General features: G+C 32.9%; 1 protein-coding gene and 1 long non-coding RNA gene across 8 annotated transcripts in view; one reads left to right on the top strand and one right to left on the bottom strand.

Moving 5' to 3' along the window:
• The window catches only part of tn (tripartite motif containing protein thin), a 61,174-nt gene that overhangs the window by 19,250 nt on the left and 27,762 nt on the right, over positions 1-14,162 (bottom strand). For 6 of the 7 annotated variants that reach the window (XM_074114965.1, XM_074114968.1, XM_074114969.1 and 3 more), the window contains 4 exons: positions 4,577-4,728; positions 4,140-4,273; positions 2,051-2,195; positions 1,116-1,541 (listed from right to left, as the gene is read on the bottom strand). In XM_074114965.1, the coding sequence (XP_073971066.1) occupies positions 1,116-1,541; positions 2,051-2,195; positions 4,140-4,273; positions 4,577-4,711 (840 nt within the window). In that variant the 5' untranslated portion in view covers positions 4,712-4,728. Of the gene's footprint in view, positions 1-1,115; positions 1,542-2,050; positions 2,196-4,139; positions 4,274-4,576; positions 4,729-5,142; positions 5,537-14,162 lie in introns of those variants that run through there. The other variant, XM_074114967.1, reaches the window with a different exon arrangement.
• Positions 4,687-5,917, top strand: LOC141447446 (uncharacterized). The gene is made up of 2 exons (XR_012454334.1): positions 4,687-4,910; positions 5,706-5,917. It is a non-coding gene; the product is annotated as an uncharacterized lncRNA (long non-coding RNA).

The raw sequence follows: 14,162 nt of genomic DNA, 5'->3' as shown, positions 1-14,162 counted from the left end.
GTATAAGGGTTATCTATCAAAAACTGCACGAAAAAGCGTAACGTTAAAAAACACCCAACTTTACCAATTTTTTTTTCTCTTTTTCTATAAAAGAGAAAATTCTCAAATTTTCTTTACAATATAGGGCAAATCCTCCTTTTTCCCAAATCTGCAAATTCTTCAAATTTCAAACCTTCATATCTCTTTTCCTGTTCATCAGATTTCAATGAATTCTTTACCGAATTGTAGAGAAACGTTTGCTCTATAACTGGTATAAGTTGCAATGTTTTAGTGTTAATTATTAGTGAGATATATAAGGTTAAATTTTGAAGGTTTGCAAATTATAATAAATTATTATAACAAACAAATAATTATTTGTCTTATTATTTGTCCTAAATGAAATAGGATGAAAAAATAAATGATATAAAAAATAATAAGAATAGGTCATCTTCAGGGCTACAAAGTAAACTAGCCCTGAAGATGACCTAGTCCCTACGTCGAAAGCTCGGCAGAATAAATGTATCACGACTGAAATGGCAATTATTTTTTCATCCTATTGAAACTACGAATCAGTCACCAAAAAGAATGAACAGCAATATAAATGGAATGTTTGGTACTTGCTTATTTGTGTACCTTTTAGCGTTTAATCAACTCTTATACTTAACTTTTTAAACTGTAAGTTTTTGTTATAGACTCTTAGAAAAATTCTAATTTGACCTTAATCCAGAAGAGCAATAGAATTAAATAAGTTTGTAAAATTGCTTTAAAGTTAGTACTTGGAGTTGACGCTAGGTAGCTCGTGCTCCTTGATTGGTTTCCGGCAGAGAAAAAATATATTTGGCAGGATACAATGGAAAATACGAAATATTTCTCTACGGCCTTTGACATATTTTATTTTGATAACTCCCCTTCAAAATTCTAAACTGCACATTTTACTTTTTACCAGTCTTATAAGTTAAAGTGATGTAGTACCAGGCCAAAGAAAGTCAGGGACAGTAAGTTCAAAAGCATTATTATAGTTTCTCACTTTGAATCTTTCTCTAGCCAATGATTGGTAAATTTTTTTCAAGAACAGTTATTTGAAATAAATTTAAAGAACAAAAAAATACATCTTAAATAAATATTCGAGTACTTACTAGCTGATTTGGATCGTGCGTCATAGTGAAACGAACTCTTCTAGTGTAATCGCCCATTTCAGCTTCAAAATTTCTAATAAAATCAACTGTTTTCAAAAAAATTTCTTTGGTATCTAACAGTTCTGAATCATCCCATTCAACATCTTCTGATTGCATATGTTTATCGGCAAGATCACAATTACTTTGTATATTAGAGATTTCCTGTTCCAGATTATCCTTTAACGTGTTAAGATTTCGCAACTCAACAGCCAGATATCTGTCAACCTCTCCACGGAGATAATCGGTTCTATCTTTCAACGCTTTCGCCAGTCGTCGATATATCTCATCTACTTCCTCAGACACTGAGGTACAATTGTTTTGTAATATCGTGGTGTTCTTTTCCACCATACTAAGTACATCTTCTAATCGGTGCAATGCTCGTCTCACCTAAAAATAACATTAAATAAATAAATAAGTTTTTGTAGTTTTAAAAAATTGGGCTAAGTGCCCCAGAGTTGAGTGTTGTTGAGGTGCTTCTTCAAATAAAAAAAAATCTTCACGATCTTCTTTTATTTAATTTCAAAAAAAAAATGTACACTTGGGTTGTTTTCGAGATTTTATCAACAAACAGCAAAATTTTCTGAAAGTATGTATGCATATACATCTGTCTGAAACCCAACTAAAGGGTTAAAATAGATGTTTGAGGGATAAGTAGAAATCTCTCCTAACACCTAAGAGTTGAGTTTCAGACTGATCTAAAACCAAAAATAGACCAAAATTGCTAAAGTATTTATGCACATTTCGAGGAAGCTTTAAAGATTCAAAACGTTTACACTATGATGTATACAGATTTTGTTACAAAGTTTTTCATAAGTAATGAATTACCATCATTTTATTGTGCATGTAAACTGTTTGTAGATAAACACAAGAAAGTAATCTGTGTGACTCCTGATTACCTGATTATTTATCCTAGAAATTTCCCTTCTAAGGATATCCATATGAGCAGATTTGCACAATGGGCAAACATCTTTGCTACAATGGTAACAATGTATACAGTATGCCTTCTCCGTACAAACTGCACATCTTTTCATAATTTGACCACTAAAAACATAAAGAAAAAAAAATTAGCAGAAGTAACAACATAATTTGGATAAAGTTAAAAGAAAGCCTAAAACAAGCATTTGAACAACTAGCAAAACAAAAATTATGAACTAACATTACTGGTTACTGAGGATTTAGTAGTAACTATTTTCTACTCAAATTTACTTCTACTGTACTTTATCTACTCTTCTATACACCTACCAATTTTACTTTGTGCATATTTTATGTTTGAAAAATAATTTCTTTCAGATTTTGAATTGCAGTATAGAGAATTATTACGGTTAAAAAAAATTTTACTTAGTAAAACAGGCGCATTTATATAAGATTGTCTGATTCCACAATTTAGTTCGTGTTTCGTCCGATAATAAAAATATTTGCTTCTAATAGGGTTAATAAAATAAAATGTTTAATTAAAGAGGCGCATCAAATTATTGTATGAAAAGAGATTGTACAACAAAATATTTTGGAACCACGAGTTAGAAGAAATTTATACTATTCCAGTATAGTTTATTAAACAAAGTTATAATGTAATTAATTTCCCAGCAGCTAATATGAGTTTGTTTCTCCCAGTAAAAATGTAAAAATTAAGACAAACCACCTTAAAGAATGACCAAAAAAAAAAACATTTTAAAGTAAAAATTTAGAATTTGAGGAATTAGTCTTAACCAAAATTAAATGTTTGAATATTTGTTGGCTCCACTTTAAGGAAATTAAAGGTAAAACTTCTATTTTTAAATGTATAGTCTTTATTTTATGTGGAAGCTTTAGTTATTATTAATATCCAATAAAGTAGAGCAAAACCGCCTGGGTTATTTCTGTAATATTTAGTTAACCAACAAAATGAGGTTAATATCTTGTTAAATCAGCCAAATAAGTTTAATGCATAACATTAGTTAGATATTTAATTTAAAACATTTTGAGGCTGACCCATGAAAAATTAAAATTTACAGTAAAATGTTGTTCAAAAGAAATTGAAACATTTTGGATGTCCTACAAAGAATGGGGGTTTAGTTAGTGATAGTGCCGCTAGATCGCATAGAGGTCTCTTTTATGAAGTCTTACTGTATGGTGTATAGTTAATTTTAGTAATTCATATTAGGACTATTGACTGTACAAAAGGCAAATTTGATGAAGGTTGCTCCACTCTTACACTAACTAAAATCTTATTTTAAATTTAAGTTTAAAAAAAATGGGCATAATTTTACTTTTTGGGCCGGAATGTTTCTCTTAAAATTTATTTTTGCAACAAATTACTTATAATACTTCTCGCTACCTGAATTTTGAAGATGTAAAAGAAAACTTTTATCTACTTAAGACTTGTTTAAGTTTTAAAGACTCTAAAAATATTGATTACGCATCAATTCATTTGGCGTAGTTTCTACAAAGTAAAGGTATAAATAAAACTGTCTTAAATTAAAAGATCCATTTTCTGTTAGCTCATGGGTAAATAAAGTTACGAGGGGAGGAAACATTTCCCTATAATGCAAATGGCATTGTGCGAGCAAAAGTAGAACTTCAAGGAGAAAGGGTATAACAGTATTGTTTTGAGCGACTCGGCCCTTGGCCACCCACCCAAGCCGTACACCCTTGCAGGGCTTTCTTCCCAACAAATCTAATCAACCCTCGTTGATCTATATATCTAACCAGCATTAATTTATTCCAGTTTCTAGCACACGTTTTTCTACGATAATAACACAGGAAATCAGTTGGAGAACAAAAAATTAAAGAAGCATTTTTGGTTTTTACTTCGTCCACAACATCGAGAACAGGCTATTTTTCTAAATAATAAACCATTTTGTAGAATACAATAGCCGAGAGAGTCTTTCTCCAAACTTAAGCCTTCAATAAATATTGAAACTACGTTTACAAAGACCTTAACTGCACGATAACCTCCAAACTAGACAAGGCAGCTAACTATAATCTACAGAAATAAAGAAAATTAACCTTGTAGGATCCGGCATTTCGCCTGTAATCTCTATATGTAGCTCTAAAAACCTTTGTAAGGTAACATTTGTCGGATAGCCCTGTACACCTTGATAAGGTATCCGATGTTCGGCCCTGCATTCTGGACATTTTACCTGAAAAAAAAAAAAAAACCCAAATCAATTCACCATTAATGTTAGTACAAACCTTAATCCAGGAAAAGAAAAAAATGTTTGCCAAGTCATGCTTTAAATTTAAAAAACAATGTCACTCAGTTTGGTAAGACGGAAATATACGCGTATTCAGCAATTTCCTACAACGTAAATAGCAAGTTTTATGACTATTACTTTGGACACTGCAATAAAGGGAAGGTTGTGATCTTAAATGAAGTTTATAAAGTGTCTATTAATAGGGACTAGAAGGATACACAAAACATTTTGGCAGGTTACAAACAGTACCTGTCTTCTGACGTAGTCAACAAGGCCATCCATGCAGGGTTCCATACAGAAGGAGTGTTGGCATGGCAATAGCTTTGGATTTCTGTATCTGTCCAAGCAGATTGCACATGTTAATAATTGTTCAAATTGCTCCATTTTTCTTTATTGTATATCTGTAACAAAACAAAAAATTGATTAATATAAGTTGTAAGTAAACAGAACCAAGTAAGTTTTCCGATTTCAATTAAGCCATGTAGAGTTTTTCAGAAGTCAACACAACCAGCTCATGGAAACAAATAAAATGCAAAAAAACTATGAATGTCAATCAACATTCGTGTTGGTTGGCTATTGTAAGGTAATTTTTTAAAATTACTCGTTTTTCAATTTGTAACATAATGCAGGTAGTTATCTTTACATTTGTATACGTTGAAATAAATAGGTGATAAATGAAAATGTGGTAAGACCAGCAATGTGGATATCATTTTATCCTGATTTCGGATTATGTTGATTCATCGTTTGGTAAAGAAAATTCAGACATACACAGAATTATGACGGATTAAATCATGGAAATAAGGAGTCACGCTCACCAATTTATCCTTTTGAATACTTTCATGTAGAAATTAAACCATGAGAAAAATTGTGTAAAAGTGGCAGCAGTAAAAATGTGTAAACAATTTAAACTTTTTAAAAATTTATAATTGTTTGGTGTTGATCTTTTTTTCTTTTCGCTTTAAACATTTTGAAACCACTGATAATTGTTGTGAATCCTGCTGAAACGTTTTTGCAATAAATTATTCACAAAGTAAGTGAGAGAGTGGAAGATTTTTCATCACTATGTTTAAAACGTTGGTTTATTAGACGTAGGTTATTGATAACTTCTATTTTTATACTCGATAAACGTTTATGCATGGAAGTATAACGAGTTGTAGAATATTGAGGACGATTAGAAGATCTCAGTGAAAGACGTACGGTACATGTGAAGGTTATTGTGGTTACAATCAGGTTAATGTTTAATCGCTGCTGTTACCATAGCCTTCTAGATTGATTAGCTACTTATACAGTCTAAGTTATTAATTAAGGTTAGATCTGTGACTATGTGTACCATTTTTTTTGTATTGTATTTATTTTTGAATTTTTTTTTTCATTCTAGGGTTTTTGCTGTTAAACAGTGGAATGTTGGATTGTATCTAAAACCGTATTTGCTCCTTGTAACCCTTATCTACTTCTTTCGATTTTGTGTAATGCGAGTACAGTGTAGTTGCGCTTAAAAAAAACACACACACACACACAGATTAAACTATTCTAATTATTTTGTAGTTTATAGAAACTATAAACTTAATAAAATATTTGTAAAGTTGTCTATATATTCTTATGTTAATATTTGCAATTAGTGGAACTGGGGTTCGTTTACACAAGTGTCTATTTCTGGAACATCTTCTAATGGCGGACCGTCCCCAGCATGTGCTTCTATTTTAAATACACCCGGACAGTATTCAATGCTGCTAACATATAAATTGGAAAAATATTATTTTAATAATAACAAATTTTACTTTAAATTATGTGATCCCCGATTATTTTACGACAGAAGGAAATGTTATTGTCCTGAATTAGTACCCCATGATGATGTTTAAACAAAAAGAAAATCTTGTGAATAAGTTTCACTATTTGCCGTTGCTATTTTCCCAAAATTTACAATAATATATTGTGAAATTAGATAGAAATTATGCGCTAACAATCTCGTTTTAAGAGCCCTTTACTCTGTTCATTGTAGCCGATAATTCTGTTACGTATCTAGTGCTTAAAGTTGTGTGCTTGCTTTGTTTGGTTAATGTTATGTACAGTAGCTTTTGTGATAAAGCCGGTAACGATATAGTAGTTTAGGGAATGTGTGTGTGTGAATAGACTCCAGGGGTCACAACTGTAAAGTATTAATGCTTTATACGATTTCTACGTGTATGGTGAGATTGGGTTATAGCTGTAAATGTACACAATTGCTGGAGCTTGAGAGAGATCTAGGAATAAAGGCTGCCCATATCAATGCAAATACTGCAAAACTGCTTCTACACAATGCTTTTCCAATTCAAACGACCACATATATGTAAATACCAAAATACAATCAGTGAAACAATTTTAATTTGGTAAATTAAATCAATTAACTACAATACATTGTTAAAATAAATTGCATACCGACATTTATTTTATAGCCGCGTTAGGCTATAAGGATGATTGTAGGCCTATTAACTTGGCCACAGCAGGCTGAGAAAACACATACATTGCATGGATCTGGCAGATGATAGCCTCTGTAGGTTTTGTCAGGTAGAGGAGGAGGAAACGGCACCGCACGTGTTGTGTCAGTGTAAGGGGCTTGTCTGGCTAAGGATGTTACTTCTCGGGGAGGAAAAATCCAAGGCCTGTGAGCTTTACCCAAGAGCCGCTCTCCAGCATCAAGAGTCTGATTAAAAGGACGGGACTGGAGGGCGAGCTTTAGAGTGAGGAGAGCCACAATAGATCCAAAGGGGTCACCGTGGCGTAGCAGGTCTTGAGGCCGCCGTAGTTGAATCTAATCTAAGATTGCTAATTATGTGCGTCACACTTGTTTTATGTTGGATGGAAAGAATAGGAGAGAATACATCATCTTTCTTTGCATTTCTGACTGAGATGCTATTTGTTTACAAATAGAAAGATGAATTAATACCGCTTTCCTCGGTTCGTTGACTTCGATTAAACCGTCAAAGGATTTCTATCGAAAAGGTATGTTCTACGATTATTAAAAATAGCTTAAAAAATTAGGTTTTTCGCCGTAAGACCAGTTTAATGGGCATTCAGCCTTGAACGAGTTATGAGCCATGTCCCGTTACCGAGTTATACGTGCCATCAGATGGACTTATACGTAGTATGCTAGCCTCAAGTAACTAGCTAAGAACCTCGAAGTGCACTCACTAGTACAGTGGTTCTTAACCGGTGTTCCGCGGAACACTGGTGTTACGCGAATATGGTACAAGTGTTCCGCGAAATTTCAATTTTAAACTTACTAATATAGAAGAGGAAATGAGGGTGGCTCTATCCCAAATCAGACCGGATATTGTTCAAATATGTAAGAATCGCCTGCCACAAATTTCTCATTAAAAGATGTTTTTTTTGTTATTTGTAGCAACGTACTTTTATGTTCATTATTTGATTAATTTCATTTTCAGTATTTATTTTTTAAAACTATTTAATAATTTATCCTTTTTAATTTTAATTAATACATATATCTTTTTTGAAAATTATATTCGATTTTTTAATATTCATTAATTTTAAGTTCTTGCTAAATACCGAATTTCAAATTATTTAATGTTAGTGTTCCGCGAGAAAAATATATACATAATTGTGTTCCGCGTCTTTGAAAAGGATAAGAATCACTGCACTAGTGGAAGGTTATCCATTAGATTAAACTACTAGGTCTTCAACACTTGACCCGACTTACGAGGATAGCTCCTGTGCGATGCCTAAGGGGACCCCAATTTTAGGTAGCACGCAGCCTAGAATAGAAATCTAACACTAAGAAAACTACAACATTGTTACGTCTTTGTCACATCGCCACAGTCTGAGAGTTTTAGAAAATTTTTAGTACTGTGTACTGAACAAAATTAATTTAATTAATTAAAGTTTTTCACCAAATAATAAATGCAGATAAAAAAGAGGGGCATGTGTGGAAGGGGGGGGTCAAAAAACAGAATTTTGGTTTATTTAGTTGGTAAGAAAATTTAATACAAATTTAACAGTTACTTTTTAAGTAGTGATTATTACAAATTTATTATTTTTAGTAGGAACGCGTAATAAACACTTCCGTTGTAAGAGAAATTCGTTAAATAAAGCCAAAAATAAATCTGATATACGGTTAGCCTGTACTTAAAAATAGTGTACGCCAAGTTTATATGAGATATTATTTACGTCATTACTGTACTAGAGAGCACTATTTGCGTAGGTCACTTTAAGTTAATAAAATTGAAGAAATAATAATTATTTTTTTTTTTTTTTAAAAAAAAAAGACGTTTGGTGTGAAATACTGGCATCACTATATCTTGAATTTTTCACGATAAAATTTTCTTGAAAATATTTTGAGAGAAAAAAAAAAGAAAGTCGGAGTTAAGTTTCATTTCTGGTCAGCCAATTTTTGTTCAGATTCGTAATTTCAATTATATAATTAATTTCTGTGAATATTACAGAAGATAGCTCATTATATTGCAAGTGGTCCATTTGAAGGAGGTTTAATCCTCAGAATTGTCTTAAAAAAGTGCATTTTCAGTATAATGTACGGATCTAATTAGTAAATTTGAATTATGGAAACAATTTAATTAAGTTATGGAAGTGTTATACCAAATTTAGTAAATTATAAAGTTTAGGGCCTCGGGCATTGATAAATTTGATACCTATTTACCTGACCCTAATTGGTTAGTGATTACCAAAAACTTTTATTAAAGTTTTATAATAATACATTAATAAAACAAAAATATTTCACAAAGTTAATGAAATTTTAAATGGAATGAAAAACAAACTAAATGGTAACACTGTTTATATTTCAAAATAAATTGAAGCGGGAAAAGAACCATTCATCTTGTTATAATTTAACCTAACTAATTATAAACACAGTTTTTTTTGAAGTAGGGCGGGATCAAATTCTAGAATTAGATTTATTTACTTCTTTGGAGGGAAAATTAAGGAAAGTTTGGCGGGTTTGTGTTGTTGTTGTTGTTGTTGTTGAATTTCATTAGCAGTTCACTAAGTTTTAGTTATATATACATACTTTTTGAAATAGACAAACTTAACTTGAAATTAAATTTATTAAAAAATTTTTTTTGTCTGTTACAGAATATTTTTACTACTAACAATAATTTTTTGAAGCCAGTATTTCCCAACGAGGGGCTTACATCCCACGGGAGGGGGGCTATTCGATTGTTAAGGGGGCGCAATTTTTGGCGGCTTAAAACAAAAAAAAAAACGGAAAGACATGAGGCTGAAGTTAAAAAAATTGCAATCTGACGTCAAATCTCTTTGCAGCAAGCAACAAGCGCAAAGGATTTCACAAAAATTTAAACAATAAATATTATATTTACTAATAATTCAAATTTCTTGAAATATTACAAATTTTTGGATGCTCAAAGTTTACTGCTTTTAAACACTTGTAACAAGTTTCCCTTGAATTAAATGAAACAGAGAAGAAATTGGAACGGTTTGCAGTTGGGTTTGAGAGGCTAAAAATATCACGATCATAAAATTCTACAAATAACGAATTAGACCATCTCTAATTTAGCCTTAGCAATTGATATTAGTAATTTTTTTAATGAACAATATGGATTAAATCTTTTTTAATTTGAGAACTATTTTTGAGGGAGTTCTCAAATTGTGTTTCTCATATTACTGGAGGTATTCCAAGGCTTTCTAAGTGGTAAACTACCTCCAAAAAAAATGTATGGTAAAGTAATCATCATAGCCCAAAGCCAGAAAATCTAAGACTCTGTGCCTTCCAATCCCTTGCTCGAAGACCCTCTAGAAAGCCATTTCCTTCATGATACTCTTCATCCAAATTCTGCTAGATATTTCTCTTCCTTTTTCTAATTCTGTACTATGTCATAGTAGCTCAGAGTTGGAATGTATTGGGAGGTTGTCATCAAAGTCGACTAAAAGGGACAACTATCCACATTGATCCTGTTAGGTTTTTCCTTTTTTCTCAAACTTTACTCATTCAAAAATACAGTTAGGACTAATAGCCAATGCATTTTAGCAATTTTAAGGGATATTAGGGCGATTTAAGCAGTTTTAAGAGAACATAATCTGAACATTGATTAGATATACCTTACCGAATTTGTTGTTTGAATGAAAAATTTAGGCAACGAAGAGAATTATACATACAAATATATAACAAATCAGGTGCCACGGTAGCCGAGCGGTTACGAGGCGAGACCTGCAAAACTAATATGTATTGTTGGTTTAGTGGGTTCGATACCCCTGGTCTAGGTCTTGGATTTTATTTAACGGTTAATATGAGAAATTTACAGTAAAGTATGTTAGGCGGTTATAGGCTAGACCCACAAAGCTAAGATGTATTGTTGGTTTAGTGGGTTCGATTCCCCTGGTCTAGGTCTTGGATTTTATTTAATGGTTAATATGAGAAATTTACAGTAAAATATGTTAGGCGGTTATAGGCTAGACCCGCAAAGCTAAGATGTATTGTTGGTTTAGTGGGTTCGATTCCCCTGGTCTAGGTCTTGGATTTTATTTAATGGTTAATATGAGAAATTTACAGTAAAATATGTTAGGCGGTTATAGGCTAGACCCGCAAAGCTAAGATGTATTGTTGGTTTAGTGGGTTCGATTCCCCTGGTCTAGGTCTTGGATTTTATTTAATGGTTAATATGAGAAATTTACAGTAAAATATGTTAGGCGGTTATAGGCTAGACCCGCAAAACTAAGATGTATTGTTGGTTTAGTGGGTTCGATACCCCTGGTCTAGGTCTTGGATTTTATTTAACGGTTAATATGAGAAATTTACAGTAAAGTATGTTAGGCGGTTATAGGCTAGACCCACAAAGCTAAGATGTATTGTTGGTTTAGTGGGTTCGATTCCCCTGGTCTAGGTCTTGGATTTTATTTAATGGTTAATATGAGAAATTTACAGTAAAATATGTTAGGCGGTTACAGGCTAGACCCGCAATGCTAAGATGTATTGTTGGTTTAGTGGGTTCGATTCCCCTGGTCTAGGTCTTGGATTTTATTTAATGGTTAATATGAGAAATTTACAGTAAAATATGTTAGGCGGTTATAGGCTAGACCCGCAAAGCTAAGATGTATTGTTGGTTTAGTGGGTTCGATTCCCCTGGTCTAGGTCTTGGATTTTATTTAATGGTTAATATGAGAAATTTACAGTAAAATATGTTAGGCGGTTACAGGCTAGACCCGCAATGCTAAGATGTATTGTTGGTTTAGTGGGTTCGATTCTCGGTGGCCAGGCCTTGCATTTTATTTAATGGTTAAAATGAGAACTGTTTAGTAAAGTATGTTAGGCGGTTATAGGCTAGACCCGCAAAGTTAGGATGTGTTGTTGGTTTAGTGGGTTCAATTCCTGGTCTAGGCTTTAGATTTTATTTAATGGTTAATAAAAAGAAATTTACAGTAAAGTATGTTAGGCGGTTATAGGCTAGACCCGCATAACTAAGATGTATTGTTGGTTTAGTGGGTTCGATTCCCCTGGTCTAGGTCTTGGATTTTATTTAATGTTTAATATGAGAAATTTACAGTAAAGTATGTTAGGCGGTTATAGGCTAGACCCGCAAAGCTAAGATGTATTGTTGGTTTAGTGGGTTCGATTCCCCTGGTCTAGGCCTTGGATTTTATTTAATGGTTAATATGAGAAATTTATAGTAAAGTATGTTTGCTAGTCGTCTCCTCAACACCTAATTGGTAGTTGGATGTTAAGCCCCGCCTTAAAAAATAGGCGATTACTTTACTTTATATAAAAAATCTGTCAAGTTATGCAAGGGACAGTTGTATAAAAGTTGATCATTAAAAAAACTGCATGAAAATGCGCGTATCTTGAAAATCACCCAACTTTGACAATTTTTTTTTTTCTCTTTTTCTATACGAGTTAAAATTCCCAAATTTTCTTAAAAATTAAGAACTATTCCTCGTTTTTAAGTTTTTTTTTTTTTTTTTGGCAGCAATGAAGACTAATTAGTTTTTTTTTTTTGAGAAAAACTATGCCAAAAATGGGCAAAAAATATCTGCATTTTCAAAAATTGTACTGTTGGGTTAAACTTGGGTCAAAATTAATATAGTGCCGCCCCATTTTCATTAATCAATAAACGATAGAAATCAAGTTAGATACTCTACTCTATTTGAACATATTTTCAAAAGTCATTGATGAATTATCAAAATGGGAAGTATGCCAAACGGAAATAATGACTGAGATAAATCATCGCTTTTGAAAAGCATTATCCCTCCACCTATTGTAACCTGTATCTATTGTAACCTATCTGCAATGTTACGGATTTCCTGAAGTTTTGTTTGTTTGTTTTGTTTTTTTTTAGAGAGGCGGGAAGTAAATTTTTCCCGCATTTCAGCTTCAATTTTTTTTTAACCATAAAAGCGTGCTCAATGTGTAATATATTTTGAGTGGATGACGTGATAAGGATGGATGTGAAAACGGATTAATAAAACGAAAATCAAAACACACACATCCACGTTCTTACACAAAAGCGGAAGGTAGTGCGACCGGAAAGATTATTCCGTTCGTATCTCACTCTTTTCGAGATGATGAAAATCAGTTGATAATAAGAATTAGAGATTTGCCATTGGCTAGAATAATAACACTTTAGTTCCGACCGTTTAATCAGACTTTTAATTCTGGAGAGCGACTCTTGGGTAAAGCTCTCACAGGCCTTGGTTTTTCTTCCCCGAGAGTAGTAACATCCTTAGCCCAGACAAGCCCCTCACACTGACACAACACGTGCAGTGCCTACAAAAGGCTATCATCAGCCAGGTGCCCAAACGATGCATGTGTTTACTGTACCTACAGTGACCCAGTTAATCAGCCTACAATTATCCTTTTAGCCCCCACGCGGCCTTGATGGATTAATTCTACAGTCAGCCCTAGGCGAATAGAAGTTTGATGAACTCCTGCGCCTGTCTACCACTCTTGAGACCTACTCTACACCCATAGTTTAATGGCCGCAGCCCTTAAGACACTTGGGAAACCCCCAAAATAGGGCTCAGGGCCAACGAAGTCCTTGCCTGGCCAATAAATCTGCCGCTTCGTTTCCCTTATGTCCTGAGTTGACCAGACACCCACACTAGAAAGACCTTGTTTTGGTCACTAATTTCCTTCAGGGCACCCAGATAGTCCTAAACCAGCCTTGAGTTGACCTGGGTAGGAACTAATAGCTCGTAGAGCAGCCTGGCTGTCCGAAAAGATTACGATTTTAGAATTAATTATGGAAATGCCAAAAAAAGCAATTACTGACTGTCGAACAATAAGGCGATAGGAATAGTTTATTGTTCGACTGTCAGTAACAATGAAAAGTGGATTAATGTTTTCTTTTAGTATATAATTGTTGAATATTTAAAGATTTTTAAAGAAATAATTGAAGAGAAGAAAAACCAGAAAGAAAAATAAAGAAAAACTCTTTGTCTTCCATCTACATTTTCCGACCTTTATACCAGAGAAAAGTTCACCCATTTTTTAATCAACATTATGCTAGTAGTATGATTTAGTAGTGAGTGTGAGCCACTACTTCCTAATGGAGGCCTTTAGTATACTTTTTATTCTAATTAAAATAAAGATCTCTCATCTTTTGACTTTCTCTTAGTACTATGTGAGAAAAAAAGTATTTTAATTTGTATTTCCGGTTTTTGAAAAATAAAAACGAAATAAGGTAGGCAACTCATTCTATTATTATTATAAAAGAACAAACAAAAGAATCGTCGTCTCAAAGATTGATTCCCTTTCACAATTGATTGCTTTTAATTAATTAATTTTTGGTCAGGATTGCGGAAGAGGATTTGTAAAAATAAGTTCTCTTGTTAGTGGGTGTGGTTTGCAAGACTAAATCAAAAACAAAATAAAATAGAA

The sequence above is a fragment of the Rhodnius prolixus genome, unplaced genomic scaffold (genome assembly GCF_049639745.1).
Source record: "Rhodnius prolixus isolate KJV_2025 unplaced genomic scaffold, Rpr scaffold_7, whole genome shotgun sequence".
In the NCBI taxonomy this organism is placed as follows: domain Eukaryota; kingdom Metazoa; phylum Arthropoda; class Insecta; order Hemiptera; family Reduviidae; genus Rhodnius; species Rhodnius prolixus.
Note: the sequence above shows the minus strand (reverse complement) of the source record. Positions and strands in the feature narration are given on the sequence as shown.